The 20,266-nt window shown below is 39.4% G+C and overlaps 1 protein-coding gene across 2 annotated transcripts; it reads left to right on the forward strand.

The window, feature by feature from the left end:
• Nucleotides 1-20: 20 nt before the first annotated feature.
• Nucleotides 21-5,776, forward strand: LOC106024738. 2 transcript variants are annotated; one of them, XM_034287465.1, is made up of 9 exons: nucleotides 21-229; nucleotides 3,318-3,396; nucleotides 3,478-3,528; nucleotides 3,626-3,670; nucleotides 3,981-4,045; nucleotides 4,115-4,220; nucleotides 5,038-5,148; nucleotides 5,291-5,388; nucleotides 5,483-5,776. In XM_034287465.1, the coding sequence occupies exons 1-9, from the start codon at nucleotides 222-224 to the stop codon at nucleotides 5,571-5,573; spliced, it is 654 nt and encodes a 217-aa protein (XP_034143356.1). In that variant the 5' UTR covers nucleotides 21-221; the 3' UTR covers nucleotides 5,574-5,776. The 2 variants fall into 2 exon arrangements, with proteins under 2 accessions (XP_034143356.1, XP_034143357.1); XM_034287466.1 differs by lacking the exon at nucleotides 21-229 and having other exon boundaries at nucleotides 3,335-3,372; nucleotides 3,503-3,528.
• The last annotated feature ends 14,490 nt before the right edge of the window (nucleotides 5,777-20,266 follow it).

Consider the following 20,266-nt stretch of genomic DNA (forward strand, 5'->3'; position numbering starts at 1 on the left):
AGCGTGATCCGCTCATCGCGGCTTAATCGGTTGCACGTTTGCCGAGCCAGGATGAGAAGGTGAAGCTATGTCAAGCCAGGTGTAGATAGTCGGGATAAGTACACGTCCACGGCGTTCTTAAATAGACCACGGTATCGATCACAGATTCACTGATTCAGAGATGGAGAAGACGCGTGCGGCATATTTTTCACCCGAGGAGCAGCAACTAATTATGGAAAGTTATGAGGAGGTAAAGCATATAATATGCAGAAAAGGAAATACGGCGGCTGTTATTAAACTGAGAGAAAAAGCCTGGCATACAATAGCGGACCGACTGAATGCGGAAGGATTTAAAAATATCTACTTTCTAGAAAAGTTGTACACTTTTTTAATTGCTTTTAATATGCTTGTTTTATGTGTCGGTTTCAGTGCTGTATCTCGTTGTGTGCTAAATGTGCTGGTTGTTCTGTATGTGTCTTTGAGTAGCCTTACATGAAAAGCACAATATAAAACTCTCATGCGAGAATGTTTTACAACCATGTGCACAAATTTCTAGAAGCTATGTCTAAGTCTAAATATCTTCCTACAATTAATGTTCATACAGAACAAATGTGACTGGGCAAAAAAGAACCTGGCAACAAGTAAAGATCAAATATAAAAACATTTTGCAAGCTGGTAAGTGCCTTAACGGTGTGCAAATGGTATGTAGAAACTACTGCAGACCCCCCCCCCAAGGAGGTCCTGTGATGGAAGGATCTGTATGTAACAGGATCCAGATGCAGTACCAAACTGACAAGTGACAGCACTAAAATAAAAAGCTTAAGAAGCATTGTGGTGTTCCCAGTGTGATGAATGTACACTACACTATGCAAAGGTATTAGTTCAGTGAGGTGAGATGAAAATTGAGGTTATGAAACCAAAGTAAGCTACTATAATATCGAATAAAACATTAGGCCTAATTAAGGAGTAACACAAACAATCCTTTATTGGAGAAGGATAAGACAATGAAATCACTCATCTGAAATAATGTATTGGTCTCTGACCAGCCTGCCAATAATGTCATCTGGGAATATAGCTGCATTGTCCCACTCAATCTCCGGTGCCACTGCTGGACCCCTTTCCTTCCTCAGACAGGTAATATTATGTAGGACCGTGCAGGCTACAGTAATGTCACAGGCCCTGTCTGGGGTGACCCTCAGGTGGTGGAGACACTGAAATCGTGACTTGAGAAGACCAAATGCCATCTCAATTCAGGCCCTTGTTCTTGCATGGGCAAGATTGTATCCTTGCTGTGCTGCTGTCTGAGGGTCTGCAAGGGGAGTGAGAAGTTATGTCTCACAGGCATAACCCTTGTCTCCCAGCAGAACGGCAGAGAATTCACCTGAGAATACAAAATGTAATCATTACAACTACACAAGTAAAACCTTTGACACAATTGTGTTTATCAGTGAAATGTGTGTGGCCTACCTTGTGATAGTCGCTGGGAAATGGTACTGGACCTAAAAACTCGGGAGTCATGGACGGACCCAGGCCACTTTGCCTCCACATTGGTAATGATGCAGGCAGCATCACAGATCATCTGAAACAATGCAATGTTTCCTATTCAGTATACATGTCATGCACAGAATACATTTGGGCTAGTTGACAGTAACTAAATTTTTAACTGAACATTGATACTGTGGAAGGATTTTCTGTTGACACAATCTCCCTCGTGGGCCCTTGAGGGGCGTTTAATGCGGATCAGTGTGCAGTCCAGCGCACCAATGACATTAGGGAAAGCTGTAACACAAAATAGTCTGAGTATATCCTGTGACTGTTGTAATGTAACACGTTTTTGTAATCTGTAACTCATGTTACCTGCAATCTTGTAGAAATCTCTTTGATGAAACACATTCTTCTGTGGCCAGCGAATGTAATAAAGATGTGTGCCAAGGATTTCAGTGCCAAACACGCTTCTGACACAACGGCAAATAGTGCCTTTATTTAGAATTTCGGCATGTCCCACGGCATATACAAACATGCCGCTTCTAAAAAAACGCAGTGCCACACAATAACGGATTCCATCTCCAGTAAATCGATACCTCTCATGCAGGTACTCGTCGGGAAAAGATTAAGGGTCTGATCTATCCCGAAACACCCTCTCACGTTTGAAAGCACGTCTAAATATCAGCGCTTCTTCATCCAAAACGTCATTCAGAAATGGGCATGCCATGGTGCAGGGAGAAACACAGGTGAATGGGACTTTATATAATGCCCTCATCACTGACTTCATTGAAATCCCCGTTGCAAATTCATCAACCATTACAAACCATCTAAACTGCAGTAGTAGTATTTAAATCAAACTCGTCACAGCAATAGTGACAAGTAATGCATGTTAACAATGAAGTAGAAAACATTCAGAAGACAACGGAACAACTGTTAAAGACGTTTATTTCGGATCAGAGCGGCAGCTGATTTAACACAAGACTCCAGGATTAATCTTAGCCTGGCTGTTAGCCTGCTCTGGAGCAGGCTAGCTGCAAAGAATAAATCTCCATGGTTACTTGGCTGGGTTTAATTCAGCCTGCTTTTGTGCAACCAAGTCAAAGCTAAATTAATCCAGGATAACTTGGATATCCCAACTTAATCCCTTATCCTGGTTTTGTGCAACAGGCCCCTGGTAAGTTACTGATAATAGCAATATGGAGTTATTTAGCCCGTTACGGTTTGTTTAAAATTAATATTAGGCTACTACCGATAGCTATTGATTTCAGGTTAACGATTGCTTATAGTTAAAAGGGTGTTTTAAAAGTATGCTAACGTTAGCTTAAATTACCTATGTGTATGCACATGTATGCTAGCGTAGTGTGTGTGTGTGTGTGTTTGAGTGAGGTACTTCGCATGATATTTTTGGCTTTGGCGACCGTTGTTACCATACCATCTTTAGGTTTCGAAACATGACAACAATCAGCCCTGTTCTGGGGCTTGTTCAGTATTGGAATCCTATAGAATTCATAGTACTCCAAAAATGCAGGTACAGATTGTCCAGATTTGGCCAATAACAAAATTCACAACCAACAGATCTGCAACAGGGTACTATGATTTGTATTTGGATTCCATAAGCATGAAAGTAAAGCCTCGTTCAAAGGCTGTTTTAAAGTTTAGCCTCGTTCAATGGCTATATAAGTTAGTTTATTTTGTTTAAGCCCTGTGGGTGGCTATTGTAACTCGTCTATTTCAATAGCATACAATGGTATTTTGAATATTTAGGGGAATCAAGTAATATGAATTGTCTTCATTTTTCTGATACTATTACAAGTATAAGGTGTGTAATTTGTATTTCTGATTGATTTTGACAGTGACTTAGCTCATCACATTGCTCTGGGCCAGTGGACAACTAAGTTTGGCAAAGACATTGAGGTGCATCTCTCCAACCACGTATGTACCTGGATGCACATGTCTATATTTCTGATTTGACCCAAAAACTTTTATATTTAACACTTTGCCCAATTGTTGCAGGGTTTCCCTCATCAAACTACTGTAAATTCTTGTGGCATCTTAATGTTGATGGTAAATTGCTTTTTAGTCTCTGATTAAAGGTTGTTGGTTTTTTTTTATTATCTGAAATGAAATAACCTCACAGATCTTTGCCTTTTACACTTTACAGTATGCACTCAGCCTGAGCACAGAGGCTCCATTTTGGTTCATTGAGGTCAGTATTGTTCTTCTCACATAGGAGCAAGTATAAGAGGAACTTAAATCCACCCTAACATGACATTGACTTTGGTTAATTGTTTACAATTTCCAGAAGTCTAACTAAGCATGATCTATAAAGTACTTTGCACTACAGTATTAACCACACATCAAATAACTGTTTGTGGGACTATTTAACATGGCTCTATAACTTTTTGTACTTTTTGTACTTTGTAATTGACATGCCAATGGTTTGCAGACAAATAATGTAGTGATTTGTGACTGAACATGAACATTACTCCTCAACTTAAATATTCTATTTCTTTTAGAGGGACATGGCACGCATCCGAAAATGGTGGTGCATTAGTCTAATGGAACGGTTCCAGATTGACGGGTAAGACAACTCTAAATGTTACTTCCTACAATACTTTTTTTATTATTTTACTAATATCTTACTCAAAAGCCATGGACAGAGGTTTGCATACTGGACTAATGAGGCCAGAGCATTGCTCCAAGGTTCACTGCAGCCGATATACAGGGTCCCAAAGGTCAGCAAGAGGGAACATGAGGTGAGCATGATGATGGCAGAGGACACCCAGTGGCCTTATCCTGTCTTGATTAATTCATTAAAAAAAACATAAGGTTGTTTTATATATATATAAAACAACCTTATGTTTTTTTTTATAATATAATTTTCTTTTTTTTATATAATATAATTTTCCTCAAAAGGTTTCGATTAGAAAAGGATGACAGGTGCATCATATTGGAGGTAATGTTTACTTACTGCTTACACTGTTTACTGGCTATATTAGCCAATAAACATGGCACAACACCTCCCTTTATCCTTGCACTATTGGACTTATTTGCACTACCACCATGACACACACTATAGAGCACCTTATGCACAATAATTGCCCTGTCACTGCAAGAGTCTCATGCTTATACATCCCTTAGTACAGTCATATCAATATCAGGGCAATGCGTTATGATAGATGTTTTCACCAATAATTGTTAATTTTCATATTTCTGCTATGCTATGATTGTTGCCATTTGTACAGGCAATAGTGTAGTCAGTGTGTTGTCTTTACTATGCTTGATTTTGCCTGACCTGTATTTTACAGTTACCAACTTGTGTGCTTTCTGAAATCCTAAATGAAGTGGTACTACAGGAAGGAGATAAGGCATACTTAAGATTGGCTCTTGTGTGTACCACCTTCAGGGACACTGTGTCCACTGACTCCTTCAGGAGACGGGCACATTTTCAGTGGCTTGACAGTAAGTGTTTAAATAAAGGGTGCTGTGGTATACAATACTTGAGTACCTCACGTGTGTTTTCACTAACCTTATGGAAATGTTCACTTTTGATTGATAATTTGTTTTTCACAGGTGTCACTACATGGAGCAGGTTTTCTGAGTCCTAAAGAAAATAATTCTACACCATGTACACCGTGGACACCTGTCGTGAATGTGGAATGCTTTTCAAAAACTGCACACCTGGTAAACATCTTAACACTGGATGGATTTGAATCTATGTCATTACACTCAGTATTGATGTCATAACTACGCTTAGACCACATCCTGAGTCTAGTGGTCACTGGTCAGTATAATCATCATTCTGTTTTTTCTTTTTCTTTTACAGGATATGTTGGAACAGGACAAAGGGGTGTACTTGAAGCAGTTTACTCAGAATACCCACATCCAGGTTACTGCGATCACTTTTGCCGCCAAATGCAATAGGTAAAAATAAGGTGTTTTTGTGTAACAAAGGGGTGTGGGGGAAAAATAATTGAATATGTATTTGCTGCATTTATTTACTTATTTTCTCTTTCAGTGAGAACGGACACGTATACTACCTGTTGGCAGACAACCCTGAGCCAGCTGGGTGTTTTTCAAGCTGCAGGCCACCGAAACTTGGGATTTAATTTTGAATTCTCCAGTGTTATTACAGACTGTTAATTAATTGTTTATGTCAAAAAAGAGATGTCATATGTTTAAACAACCTTTGGGTGAACTTTTTGTATAATTTTAAAAATGTTAAAACTAACATCTATTGAGAGTCTACTTTATGCTTTTTTGGTTTTAATAACGTCCTGTTCAATGTGTAATAAAATTCAAATCCTCTGAATATTGAGTCCATTTCTGAACACTGGGGAGATCGTGTGTACAACTGGTGATCCGGTTTATTGAATGCATTGCACCAATATGATTTCTACCCAGAGCTGTACATGATTATCATTTGTTAATATAATAATACAGACAGTCTGACTTTTCCATACCCACAGGATTAAAGGGCCTACATCTACGTACAGATACTGATCAGCATAAAGTCCTTTGGAATCACATGTAAACTGCAGTGGAGGATTTTTCTTTCAGTGCTTGGACCCAGAGAGAGCCTTCTAGTCCTCTTGTGACCAGCCCACTATGTGACAGTACTGTCACATAGTACATAACTTACATCCACTTATTAAGACCAAGAAGAATTAGATTGTTGAATTGTTACATTGTCATGTGTTTTTGCTTACTTCTAAATAAAGAGTTTTGTTGTTTGCAGTTCAATTTATTATACATTAGCAAATACAAAAACTAATCCAATACAACATGAACTGATTGTTTTTTAATTGCATTCTGTAGTTCCACCCCAAACTATAAAGAACGGGCATTTATTTAGAAAAATACAATTTAGAAAAACACAATTTGAAATAAATTTTTTGTACAGCCAAAAAAAAGGGGGGGGGGGGCTTTTATTTTGAAGGCAAAGAAAACAAAGGGGCCTGGCGTGAGCAGGGGGCGCGGCGTGAGCGACTGGTGCAAGCTGCAGTTAGACCCTATGGATGCCCTGTTTCAGCATCTGCATCTTGTGAGCAACATTAAAGAAACACTTCCGGGTCACGAAAATCTGGAATTTTTCCAAATAAAAGAGACCAATGAATTACTTAAAAATGTAGATAAATTGAGTTTAAGTTGAACATGTACCTCTCAAAACATTGACAACAATTCAAAAATGATCATATTTAAGAGTATTTTAGATAAAAAGTGTGTGTTAGTGGGTGTTAAAACACGTTCCGAGGGTAAAATTCAGACAATGCCAATGACAGAATATGGAATACATATTGCCTCATAACTAATAAACTATTGAATATTCCACAGAGAAAGCAGTGTAGGAAATGTCCAGGAGAATGTGTAGAGTAAAACAAACCTGTCTAATAATGGGGAACAGTGTGCTACATCTAACAACACAATATTTCCACACCCTCTTTTTCCACAATGTAACTTAATGGATATGAAATACATATTGCCCTATAAAAAAAGAACTATTCTATACGCCGCAGTGAATGTATTGTAGGAAATGTTCAGGAGACTCTATAGAATGATTATATGCAAAGAAATCAAGGGGCACTCTGTATTTGCAATTGTTGCTGGTGTTTTCCTCTGCCCACCCCATTGGCCACAATGCAACTCAATGGATATGAAATACAAATTGGCCTATAAAAAAAAACTGTTCTATACACCGCAGTGAATGTATTGTAGGAAATGTCAAGGAAGGTGGATAGAGTAATTATATGCAAAGAAATCAAGGGGCACTCTGTATTTGCAATTGTTGCTGGTGTTTTACTCCGCCCACCCCATTGGCCACAATGCAACTCAATGGATATGAAATACATATTGGCCTATAAAAAAAAACTGTTCTATACGCCGCGGTGAATGTATTGTAGGAAATGTCAAGGAAGGTGGATAGAGTAATTATATGCAAAGAAATCAAGGGGCACTCTGTATTTGCAATTGTTGCTGGTGTTTTACTCCGCCCACCACATTGGCCATTCCTGTCATGACTGAAAAGTCAATATTATTTCCGGCTGTCTAGAACGGGAACATTTGCTTGGAGACAAATATATTACAGGACTGCAAAATGTTTGTCCTGGAAGGGCCAATTTGACTCTTTTATATTGCATGTTGTTTGATATAAGTTTGGAGTTGTAATGCCCATTTTAGTTGTATTTAGATAAAACCTAACAGCCCACATTCAGAATTTACTATGAAGGTTTTAGGATGTGCACATATTTTCAAATAAATATATATTTATTTAAAAAAAACTTAGTTATTGGGATAAATCTCTAACTTTCTTTCCTTATAATTTGTCCTGGTCATTGGTAATTCTCATCTCCGTGCCTTAGTGGATAACATTGTCCCCATGCCAAATCAGGCTGATTCCACTGGTTGATCTACCATGGCTTTTGGCTTCATGTCCTCTCCTGGAGCAAGAGTTTCACATCTGATGGCAGATGTTCGTGGGGAGGTGTTACCCAGAGGCCTCGTCCCAGTCATAGTATGTCTGATCATTCCTGGTAACAACCTTGAAGCCAGCCCATCCATCTCCCAGGCAATTACCAAGAAATGCTGGCCCTGGAGTATGAAACCCAAGCATGGGATCTGGATGTGACTTACGGATTGGAGACGTCCAGGGCCTTCCAGGCCCTATGAGCAGTGGCTAAAAAGATTCATTTGAGCAATGATTTTGAGACGCCAATTATGGCTACCCTTGTTTAAGGAAATACAGGTAATCGATACAACTAGACCTCGTTGTGCTGGGGTTCAAACTCCTCTTTGCAGATCTTCTCCAAGTCATTAAGGTTTCGAGGCTGACATTTGGCAACTCAAACCTTCAGCTCCTTTCACAGATTTTCTATGGGATTAAGGTCTGGAGACTGGCTAGGTCACTCCAGGACCTTAATGTGCTTCTTCTTGAGCCACTCCTTTGTTGCCTTGGCCATGTGTTTTGGGTAATTGTCAGGCTGGAATACCCAGCCAAGACCCATTTTCAATGCCCTGGCTGAGAGAAGGAGGTTCTCACCCATGATTTGACAGTACATGGCCCCATCCATCGTCCCTTTGATGCGGTGAAGTTGTCATGTCCCCTTAGCAGAAAAACACCCCCAAAACATAAGGTTTCCACCTCCATGTTTGATGATGGGGATGGTGTTTTGGGGTCATAGGCAACATTCCTCCTCCTCCAAACATGGCAAGTTGAGTTGATGCCAAAGAGCTCAAATTTGGTCTCATCTGACCACAACACTTTCACCCAGTTCTCCTCTGAATCATTCAGATGTTCAATGGCACACTTCAGACAGGCCTGTACATATGCTTTCTTGAGCAGGGGGACATTGGGGTCACTGCAGGATTTCAGTTCTACATGGCATAGTGTGTTACAAATTGTTTTCTTGGTGACTATGGTCCCAGCTGCCTTGAGATCATTGACAAGATCCTCCCGTGTAGTTCTGGGCTGATTCCTCACTGTTCTCCTGATCATTGCAACTCCACGAAGTGAGATCTTGCATGGAGCCGTAGACCGAGGGAGATTGACAGTTCTTTTGTGTTTCTTGTAGCCCATTCCAGCCTTGTGTAGGTCTCCAATCTTGTCCCTGACATCCTTGGACAGCTCTTTGGTCTTGGCCATGGTGGAGAGTTTGGAATCTGACTGATTGATTGCTTCTGTGGACAGGTGTCTTTTGTACAAAATCAGCAGGGGATGAAATATTTTTTTTCCTCACTGTACTATACCAGTCTTTGATACGTCTCAATTAAAACATGTGTCTTTCAATATAAGGACAAATACATATTCTTTTTACAAATTAAGCTAAGGCTGGAATGTAGTTGCAATAACATATATCCTTCTAATAAGTTGACTTATTCTAGTACGTAATAGTTGGATATTGGTTATGATTTGACTCTGTTGTAAAAATTATTTTGCTAATCTAAAAGGTATAAAACTGTAAATGGTCTTTTGGACTCACCTACATCTCTAAAGGTGGTACAACAGGCTAATGACCAGTTAATATGTCGTTGACAACAACATTAGATCGTTGGCTGAATTGTTAGGTAATCACAAAGTGGTGATAATCCCCTCCATTAACAAAAGGAATAATGGATCTAAAGGCTATTCAGTGGCCAATGGAATGGGTGGAGTAAAACACCAGCAACAATTGCAAATACAGAGTGCCCCTTGATTTCTTTGCATATAATCATTCTATAGAGTCTCCTGAACATTTCCTACAATACATTCACTGCGGCGTATAGAATAGTTTTTTTTTTATAGGCCAATATGTATTTCATATCCATTGAGTTGCATTGTAGCCAATGGGGTGGGCGGAGTAAAACACCAGCAACAATTGCAAATACAGAGTGCCCCTTGATTTCTTTGCATATAATTACTCTATCCACCTTCCTTGACATTTCCTACAATACATTCACCGCGGCGTATAGAACAGTTTTTTTTTATAGGCCAATATGTATTTCATATCCATTGAGTTGCATTGTGGCCAATGGGTTGGGCGGAGTAAAACACCAGCAACAATTGCAAATACAGAGTGCCCCTTGATTTCTTTGCATATAATCATTCTATAGAGTCTCCTGAACATTTCCTACAAAACATTCAATGCGGCGTATAGAACCGTTTTTTTTCTATAGGGCAATATATATTTCACATCCATTGAGTTACATTGTGTAGGATCTAGGATGGGTGGAGTAAAATGCCAGCAACAATTGCAAATACATAGTGCCCCTTGATTTCTTTGCATATAATTATTCTACCCACTCTCCTGAACATTTCCTATAGTACATTTTTACAATATACACTAAGCAAAGTGTCAAAATCGATACATTTAATATTATTAAAATCGCGTTTTACCGCGGACTTCTATTTTGAAGGGAAAATCCGAAAACCGGAAGTCTTATTGTTGCTACGGAATCTCTAATGTTGCCAGCATGACGCTAATTGTTTCAGCTCTCACCTTACCCCTAGATCAAGCCTAGTATTCTGCCAGCAGCACTAAGGATGACCTGAAAAAGTAATGGAAATGACAATACTTTCAAAATAATAGCGCCCATGTCAATACAGTGCGTAATTTTGTTCTAAATATAGCCTAGTAAATTGTAACCAAAGACAATTTTATGTTATTTTCTAATAAATGTAAACAGACATTAATGAAAAAAGTATATTTAAGAACAATATTAAAAAATATAGCTAGCAGCACTTTCTAACCCAGTGGTTCCCAACCAGGGATACTAGAACCCCTGGGGGTACTTGGCCTCTCCACAGGGGGTACTTGAAAACATTCATGCCACCATAGGCTTACTTGTGAAGTTAACATGAGGGGGTACTTCAGGGGTACTCCAAGCAGTGCAAAATCTTTTAGGGTGTACAGTAACTAAAAAAGGTTGAGGGCCACTCTGTTGGCTCCATTGCAAACCTGACACCCTCCGGCCCCTGGCTGCGCCTAGAAATTCTGTCCATAAAAATTACGAACAGAACCGGCGACCTGCCGGAGTCCAACATGCACCGGGAACAAGTCTGACTTACTGCCGGCAATGCGAACCAAGCTCCTGCTTCGGTCGTACAGGGACCTGACAGCCCTTAGCAAAGGACCCAGAACCCAAAAGCCCAAAATTATGTCTCCTTATTTCCCGTTTTTTTACTGTGTTCTGTAGAACAGTCGAATCTGTAAGTATCGAAATGTTTGTGGAGTAAAGGTCAATCAATCAATCGAAAGTGGAGCACCATGGGCCGGTTCTAGCTGGTCGTAAAATGTATATGCAATGTACAATGCACTTGCGTCAGACTTTATAGTTATAGCCTACCTGTTGCACCATCTGAGCATAAGCTGTTATTGAGCAACGCCCGGTTGTAGAATCTACGCCAAATAGATAGGAGGCGCAGAGCATCCTAGGATGCCAAGTTAGGAAAAATCTTGAGTAACTCTTGAACTTAAGTAACAAATTTCTTCCTCAAACTCATGCGACCGGCTCCTTCTCCAACGACACTTGTGACACTGCTACTGTAAGCCAGTGTAGCCTATACATTATTTACTTTAATAAGTATTTTGTCAAAACAATCTAACATTAATGAGGATTTGGGAGAATTCTGAGGTAATTTTGTGTTGTTAGGTTCGGCGGTTTACGTCTCGGTGTAAAAAACGGTGCCCCGTTTTTCTATTGAGTCAGTGGCATCGTATCACCTTCGGTCGTTCCAACTCTTAAAGTTGCGAGTCTTTGCTTCCCTGTACTGTTGTTTTCTTTTCTTTCTTTTATCAGGGATATATATGTTTGTTAGATCGGATGAAAACCATTACGAGAATCCAAAAGCAAATGATACACATCGCTATTCGAATAGCACAACATGCCGCGTTTTCACAGCACGTACCGCGTTAAACCCGAAAACCCTAAGTCCTAAATTCCGGGCCTTGGCACCCGGCTATTCGGCCACGGCCTATAGTGGCTCACTGGCGCTGGCCCGTATCAATGTAAACAGAAACATTTCTAGATAAAACTGTGTTTGGCACAAGTGGAAACGAGTGCTACTCTTATTCTTCAGGGTGCATAAGCCCCGTCTCTCCCTAACCTGGCGCTGCCAATGCCAAAAGACCACCTTTTGTTTCACACATTAGTGTGGCAACCTCTAGTCTAACTGCTTTCCTTTTCTCGAATCACACAGGCTGTTATTTGTGGCAATGGAGGCAGTTCTCGTAGTAAATATATAAGCATGGGTTTACAACTAGCATAACCAAGATGAATATTGATTGTAGATCAATGTAGGTCGTAATAGCCTAATTCTATTGTAGCTAAATTATATTTATTTGGTTGGCAGCCTGGATGCCAGTCTGTTTCTGCTATAGCTAATTAATCCAGCCCAGCAAAACAAGTGACACTCTATGTAGTTGATGGCATTACTGCTGAAAGCATCAACAGTGAGGGGTTTTAATCAAACTTGATTGGTAAACACAGCTCAAGGTGATATAAGTGTACCAGATTGTTCTGAGAACGGATCATGTCCCAACCTGTTGGTGACTGTGGGGGTGTGCTATGAGGTTGATTCAACCTAGATCAGCAGGAATCTTCAGATCTCATGAATGCATGTCATGGAAATAATCACAAATGATGAAGAGAAGCCTGAAGCCTGAATAATTAAACCTTTATTAATTCAGCAATTGCAGTAAACAGTGGTTACAGTCTTGTATGCAAGACACTACTTGTTCAATGAAGACCTGACCCTTTGTTTTCGACAATGTCATATTTAATGTAGATTTTTACACGACAGGCTTGATGGAAAACTTGTTAACTATTGTAGAATTCACTTGTACTGTATGCAGATTAACACTAAAGGGACTTTCACTGTAATCTGCAATAATTTTCCAGATTTTTAGGGGGACAGCTATGTTGGTACTATAACTCCATATGAAAATGCTACAAAATCTATGGAAACTCCATCTTAAAACAAATATGTGTTAATATGGCCTTGCAACAACCATCCATCATTCAATCCATCATCTTCCGCTTATCCGGGGCCGGGTCGCGGGGGCAGCAGTCTAAGCAGGGATGCCCAGACTTCCCTCTCCCCAGACACTTCCTCCAGCTCTTCCGGGGGGACACCGAGGCGTTCCCAGGCCAGCCGGAAGACATAGTCCCTCCAGCGTGTCCTAGGTCTTCCCCGGGGTCTCCTCCCGGTGGGACGGGACCGGAACACCTTCCCAGGAAGGTGTTCCGGAGGCATCCGAAACAGATGCCCTAGCCACCTCAGCTGACCCCTCTCGATGTGGAGGAGCAACGGCTCTACTCTGAGCTCCTCCCGCAACAACACAGCCTGTAAATACATCTTACATTTCAATTGTAATGCCCCAATATATGCCATTATGACCAATAATAAAGAACAAGTTTCTGGGCAACATTTAACCTTGCTTAATTATTGAGGGTGAGGTGTATGGGAATTTACATACTATTATTATTCAGCTCTATGTGCCAAATATATTAAATCCTTTTTCAGTATGTTGACACACATGTTATTTTTAATATTTTTTTTTACTATTTCACAAGTTCATACATAATGTAATAAGGAAGTAATATTCAGAAACATTTGTTCAGAGAAAATTATGTCCACCTAATGTGAAGCACTATTGTGATATTTAAATAAGCTATTTTCTGGACACCTTTGCGTTTCGAGGGTCTTTACTCAAACAGGAAGTGCAGAAGACATCTTTGGAGCAAATGGCATGTTTAATCAACAGATAAAATCCAGGGGAACATCTATAGTAAATTCTTTGTGACTAAAAAAAGCATTGAAGAAAGACAAAACAATTGAAAAACTCAAAAATAACTGTAGAACAGAGTAAAATTTTGTTCATCTCAATCATGCATTTACATTTTTTTTGGATGAATGAATTCAAGTGCATGAACACTAAACAGCATGAGAATGCTTTAAAAATGTATTAATGTAATGATTATATTGATACCTGAATGTTCAGTTGTCAGTCCATCAACATATGTTTTGCGTCAATGCAACCTTTTCTATATTTCAACATAAGCCCCTCAAAGTTCAAAGTTCATATATAACAATACGCATGGTAAATAAACAAATCAGAGGAATTAAAACTCTCTGGTAAAGCTTTGTAAATTATGGGAGAAAGGCTGCATGTGGAAATGTGATCTGTGAAGTTGAAAGCCCTGTGGACGGCAGGATGACGCTTTTATTTCAGACTCTTTCAGACTCTTTTCAGACCCATGTCCCGCTTCACAAACGAATGCACTGAAAACAATTAGGTTTAGACAAGACAGACTGACCCAGACTGACCCAGGCACATTAATATAGCAGTGTAAACTAGGGAAGATCAGGGAAGATCCAGTGATACTGTGGCCCCATCTGAAGATAACCTGGGCCAGGGCCAACCCAATTGAAATTGCATTGACATGTTGTATCCTCATACTTGCTTTGGACAACCAAGTGCGATCAAAGCCTTAGAGCATTCAAATTTGGTTACTCTCCTATACATATAATAAGTATTTGATTACAACTGACTGCTTGTCCACGTACAAGTTAATTATCTATAATAAAGTACACACTACAGTTAAAAAGTTTGGGGTTCACTTAGAGATGTCCTTGTTTTCGACAGGAAATCTTTTTTCCCCCCATTACAATAACATTAAATGTATCAAAAATACAGTGTAGACATTATTAATTGTTAATGACTATTATAGTCACTGTGTTTTCTAATCCAAGTTTATCATTTAAAAAAACGATTAAAACCACTGAAAAATGTTGTGCTGCAGCAATAGAACTGGCCCTCTTTACACTACTTGAGTATCTGCAGTATCAGCAATTGTGGGTTTGATTTCAGGCTCAAAATGGCCAGACACAAAGAACTTCTGAAACTTGTCAGTCTATTCTTGTTCTTAAAAATTAAGGCTATTCCATGCAAGTAATTGCCTAGAAACAGAAGATCTCGTACAATGATATATAGTGCTACCTTCACAGAACAGTGCAAACTGGCCCTAACCATAATAGAAAGAGGAGTGCCGGGCCCTGGTGCACAACTGAGCAAGAGGACAAATACATTAGAGTGTCTAGTTTTATGAAACAGATGCCTCACAGGTCCTCAACTGACAGCTTCATTAAATATTACCCGCAAAACACCAGTTTAAACATCAAAAGTGAAGAGGTGACTCCAGGATGCTGGCCTTCTAGGCAGCATTGCAAAGAAAAAGCAATTTTCCAGAGAGACCCGAAAAAATAAAGGATGGGGAAAAGAACAGACATTGGACAGAGGAAGATTGGAAAAAAGGGCCAGCATCCCGGAGTGGCCTGTTCACTGTTGACATTGCGACTGGTGTTTTGTATTTCTTAGTGCAATTGTGTAAATAGTTACTTTACATTAACATTTCTGTTCCATGTGGTGTTTCCGTAAATCTGCTCCCCCCCCCCACCCATAGGAATAGGCAAAAAATACAATCAGCACATCAACATATTTCACTCTCTATCTCTATCAAATCTTTGTCTGATTTGCTCATTCATACACGCAAATAGTTTCGCTCTGTCAACGTGCTATTGCTAACAGTTTGCCTGCCCCCACATACTGTTTCTATTATCCAAGTAATGAAAGGGTTGATTTATATAAATATGCTGTCATAAAATAATATAATTCCTAGAATTTTCAAGTTACTTAACATGTGAACAGAGACAAGGTGTGCTATCTTCAAGATATGATAACAGGGCAGTAGACTTAATCGCCAATGTAAAACACCACACAGTTACATAAAAGGGTGACATGGTGCAGTGCTTGAATGCTAGGTTGAGCCAGCAGTTGGATAGCGTGGTGCATCTAAATGTAAGTTCCCAAGATGGGGTGGCTGAGCAAGGCTAGCGGTTGTGTCCATTTGAATGCAATCCTATGAGTGTTTTCAAGATGATATAGGCTTTTAAGAAGCAACGCCACCCTGAGTTATTCCCACTAAAACTAGGCTGATCAGGCAATCTAAACTGCTGCTTTGGGTGCACATGTACTGCTATAGCATGGATACCAGATTTGGCCCACTGCTCTTTAACAGATATTATGCATTTTATGGAGGCACTCTAAGACGTATCAAATATGAAAAAAGGCACATTGGTAAATTTAAATTGGAGGGAGGATTAGCATTCCCAAACCTGTGTTTAAGTGCAGGTTGGCAAATATACTTGTTTAGTTTTGGCTTGGTCACCCTTGCCCCCATAGGAGATATTACTGCAAGTCAATGACTCTTGCTCACAGATAAATTAGCACAAAAAAAAGTTAGTCCACTGAATGAACATTTTGTATGTTCAGTCTGTAACGGTCCCAGCCTGAGGGGACTGTTCCACTTCGTGTTTTCTGTTTGTCCTTAACTTGTCTCGTCATTGTATGGTCTTTCCTGTTCTGGTTTCAGTTAATCTGTATATTCCTTTCACCTGTGTTTAGCCCCCACCTGTTTCTGTTCTCCTCGTTAGTCTGTGTATTTAGTTCAGCCATTTTCTCCTTGTCCCTGTTCGGTCATTGTTCTTGTCTGCGTGTCATGTTTTATGTAATCCTGAAACGCCTGAATATCTTGTAGTGCCCGGCGCTCTGCTCTGCTCTGCTCTGCTCTGCTCTGCTCTGCTCTGCTCTGCTCTGCTCTGCTCTGCTCTGCTCTGCTCTGCTCTGCTTTCTTTGTTTGCTTATTAAAAAGGAAACCCACCGACATTCTGCGCCTGCTTCCGTCTCCCTTTCTGAAACGTGACACAGTCTCTGGATTCCCACATGTAGTTGGATTTAAAGAGAGCAGACCTTAATTGCAGAAGACAGGATCTCAAGGATCTGGAGAGATTCTAAATGGAGGAACGGTCACAGACACTTTCAACGTGTTCTCCAATCTCATTAACAAAATGAAAGGAAAAGTCTCAATGACATTGCAAGATGAATGCAAAACACTGGGTGCCAATCGTCTGATGCTGAATCATTTGGGAAATACATAATTTAAGAAATGCATAATTTTGGTTTAATCCCTTAAATCCTTATTGGAAGACATTATATTAACTTAACAACAAATTATAATATAAAGTGGCTCTCAAAAGTAGACAGAGGAAATAGTTCTGTGTGTGCCCCAGTCGCTGTGAAAAAAAGGTTGGACACCCATGCACATAAGCAGACAGAGATGATTCAGGTAATAACTAGGACCAATATAATAACGCCTCTCTGTGAAGCTGTGGTCCAGTGGTAACACTCGAGACTTCACGCACAGATGTGGCTCCAGTGATCAATATTCAATTCTCTTCTCCATCTGATACGTATTGTTAATAAAATCCATTGCAAAAAACAATAAAACTTATATAAAAAGAGAGAATGTCCACATTCCTGTGAAAAAAAGGAAACTTCTTAAAAGTTTCTTATTTAAAGCTGCACTAGGTAGGATTCTTTCATAAAAAAAACAAAAGTTTGGTCCCCTATTAACATGTTATGTAAGCTAATGAGGCCCTGTAAGAGTTGTTTAGCAACACAGACACTTCAGTGTTGAATGTAAAGGGATTGTAAAGTTTTGGAGCATGCCGCTACTTTCTGGCCAATGCTGTTCCAGAAATCCCACTTCAGCTAATCGCCTTCTGCGAGGCGGGCCTTCCTCCTCGGCTTATTTTGAGAAAGTGCATTTTACCTGGAAGATATAAATAGCATAAGTACGCCACAGGGAGCGAAGTTTGCTTACTGAAAGAAACTATAATGGCAGCGATAGACCAGGACGACAAACTCCCAATTCCTCCCTTGTGTACTACAGCATACACTATGAAAACTGCAAAAAAGCGAAAGAAGACTAGTTCTCTGTAGCTAGCAACCAGGAACCCTTTTTATTTTTTTTGAAACAGGTCATTTTATTTTTCATATCATTATTCAGAACTTCATTGTCTATTGGGCATTGGTGCGGTACCGCTTTCTGACCAGTGAGTTGCAAAATGCTGTAATTATTACATTTTTTACTGAAAATCCTACTTAGCGTAGCTTTAATGATTTAAAATCTCAGATGGCACTGCATTAAAAACAGACACGATTCTGTAGTGGAAATCAGTAATCACTGCATGGGTCCGTCGCTGCATCCACAAATGCAAGATAGAACTCTGCAAAAGAAGATACCATATATAATATACAAGATCCAGAAACGCCACCACCTTCTTTGGACCCAAGCTCACTTAAGTTGGACTGAGGCGAAATGGAAAACTCTCTTGTGGACTGACAAAACAAAATGTGAAATTATTTTTGGGGAATCATGGACGTCACATTCTCTCGGCTTAGGAGGAGAGGTACCATCCGGCTTGTTATCAGTGCACAGTTCAATAGCCAGCATCCATGATTGTATGGAGGTGCATAAGGGGGGTGCACAATCCATGATTGTATGGGGGTGCATAAGGGGGGTGCACAATCCATGATTGTATGGAGGTGCATAAGGGGGGTGCACAATCCATGATTGTATGGAGGTGCATAAGGGGGTTGCAACTACAACTACAGCAGTTGGTCTCCTCAGTTCCCAAATGCTTACAGAGTATTGTTACAAGAAGAGGTGATACAACACAGTGGTTTACAAGCCCCTTTCCCAACTTTTTTGAAACGTGTTGCTCAAATTCAAAATGGCTATTTATTTTTCCAAAATCAGTAACATTTCTCAGTTTCAACATTTGATATTTTGTCTTTGTACTATTTTCAATTACATATATGGATAAATTATTTGCACATCATTGCATTCTGTTTTTATTTTCATTTTACATAGCGTCCCAACTTTTATTGGAACATTTGGTGCATCATTATGTCAGTAACCTCTAAAAATCATTAAAAAAATACAACCTGATTTGGCACAATATATTTTTGATACAGTTAAAGATGTCCTCTGTCCAAAAAAAATACCTAAAAGCCCTAAAACAAATGTTTGGAAAAAAAACTTTGAAAAGGGAAAGGGCACCCATTTCTTAGTATGACCCTTAAAAAGCCATCAACTGCATCAAAATGAAACACCAAATGTTAGAAATAACGGGGAAGTGGTTTGAGTTGCATTTGCACGTGTTCAGTCCGAATCAGTTGGACTTGCATTAAAGAGGGGAATATTATTAGGGGTACGATAGCATAACTGGTAAACAACTTCTTCTATCAATGTTTAACAGGCCATGAAACAATTGATTTGAGGTTTCAGAGATTTTTACTTCTTGATGCTCTTATATAATAATTCTAGGAATAATGAACTAGGGGTTTGCACCCATTATTGCTTTGCTGGAACTGAATAAAAAACAAACTTAATCTGGGTTACGTACTACATATTCAATTTTAACACTTAATTCTAGGAAGACAGGGCAAGAGGTAAATACTGTGTAGCTTATCTCCAGTTCTAACACAATGTTTCCTGGTACCTTATCATATAGTAGGTTCAAAGGTATTTCAATAAGTTTATACAGTCTTGATAATGTTTTAAGAAAAAACAAAATATATTCCCTTCAGCAATTCAGCATATTTAGGTGTATATTATTTTGGATTAGCATAGAATTAATCAACAAAATATTTGAATCTTTTAAATGGATTAATTCCTTTGTATAATTAACAAAATATTTTGTCAACATTGCATAAAAGAAATGTGTAATATTTAAGTAGATGCACTGGTGGATCTTGGAATTGGGCCACAGAGGCACGTTCCACACCTGAAATCTGATTGGACCCTTGAGTCCCCCTCCTGTCACTGTAAAAGATAAAACATTATTCCCAATTTCAAATGAAAACATTGCTTAACAACACATAATTTACCCAACTGTCCAGAGATCCCCAAATAAGAAAACAGGAAGTGCAAACTTTTCATTTAAACTGCACCATTGGTATACCGGACAAATCGGAGAGGATGAGTTCAAATTGTAATGCACCAGTAGTTCTCTTGTGTTGCGGCTATAAATAACTCCCTGCTTCACAGACTGTTGTACACTGCATACAGGTCAACAGACTTGTTGACCTGTAAAAGTTTGAACACCAAATCTGAGATAACAAGTAACTAACAGAGATAGCATCCTGATGTGCCACAGGCTTAAATTCATCTTAATCGCAGCTATGGTATACCGGATGATGATTATTCATACAGCTAATATCACTGTTTAAGACTTTTTAATCAGTCATGTCTAACTAGTTCATATTTTGCTGTGTGCATTTTCCATGAAATATTTGATAGCTAGGAAATTCTGGGTTGTTATACATTTTCCCTGGTTCATGGATATTTTCATGGTTTGGGCGTTGGTTAATCCTCTGGGATTATCCAAAGTAATATTACATTATCATTCAGAGACAGGGCT

This window comes from Esox lucius, chromosome 2, assembly GCF_011004845.1.
Source record: "Esox lucius isolate fEsoLuc1 chromosome 2, fEsoLuc1.pri, whole genome shotgun sequence".
Lineage (NCBI taxonomy): Eukaryota > Metazoa > Chordata > Actinopteri > Esociformes > Esocidae > Esox > Esox lucius.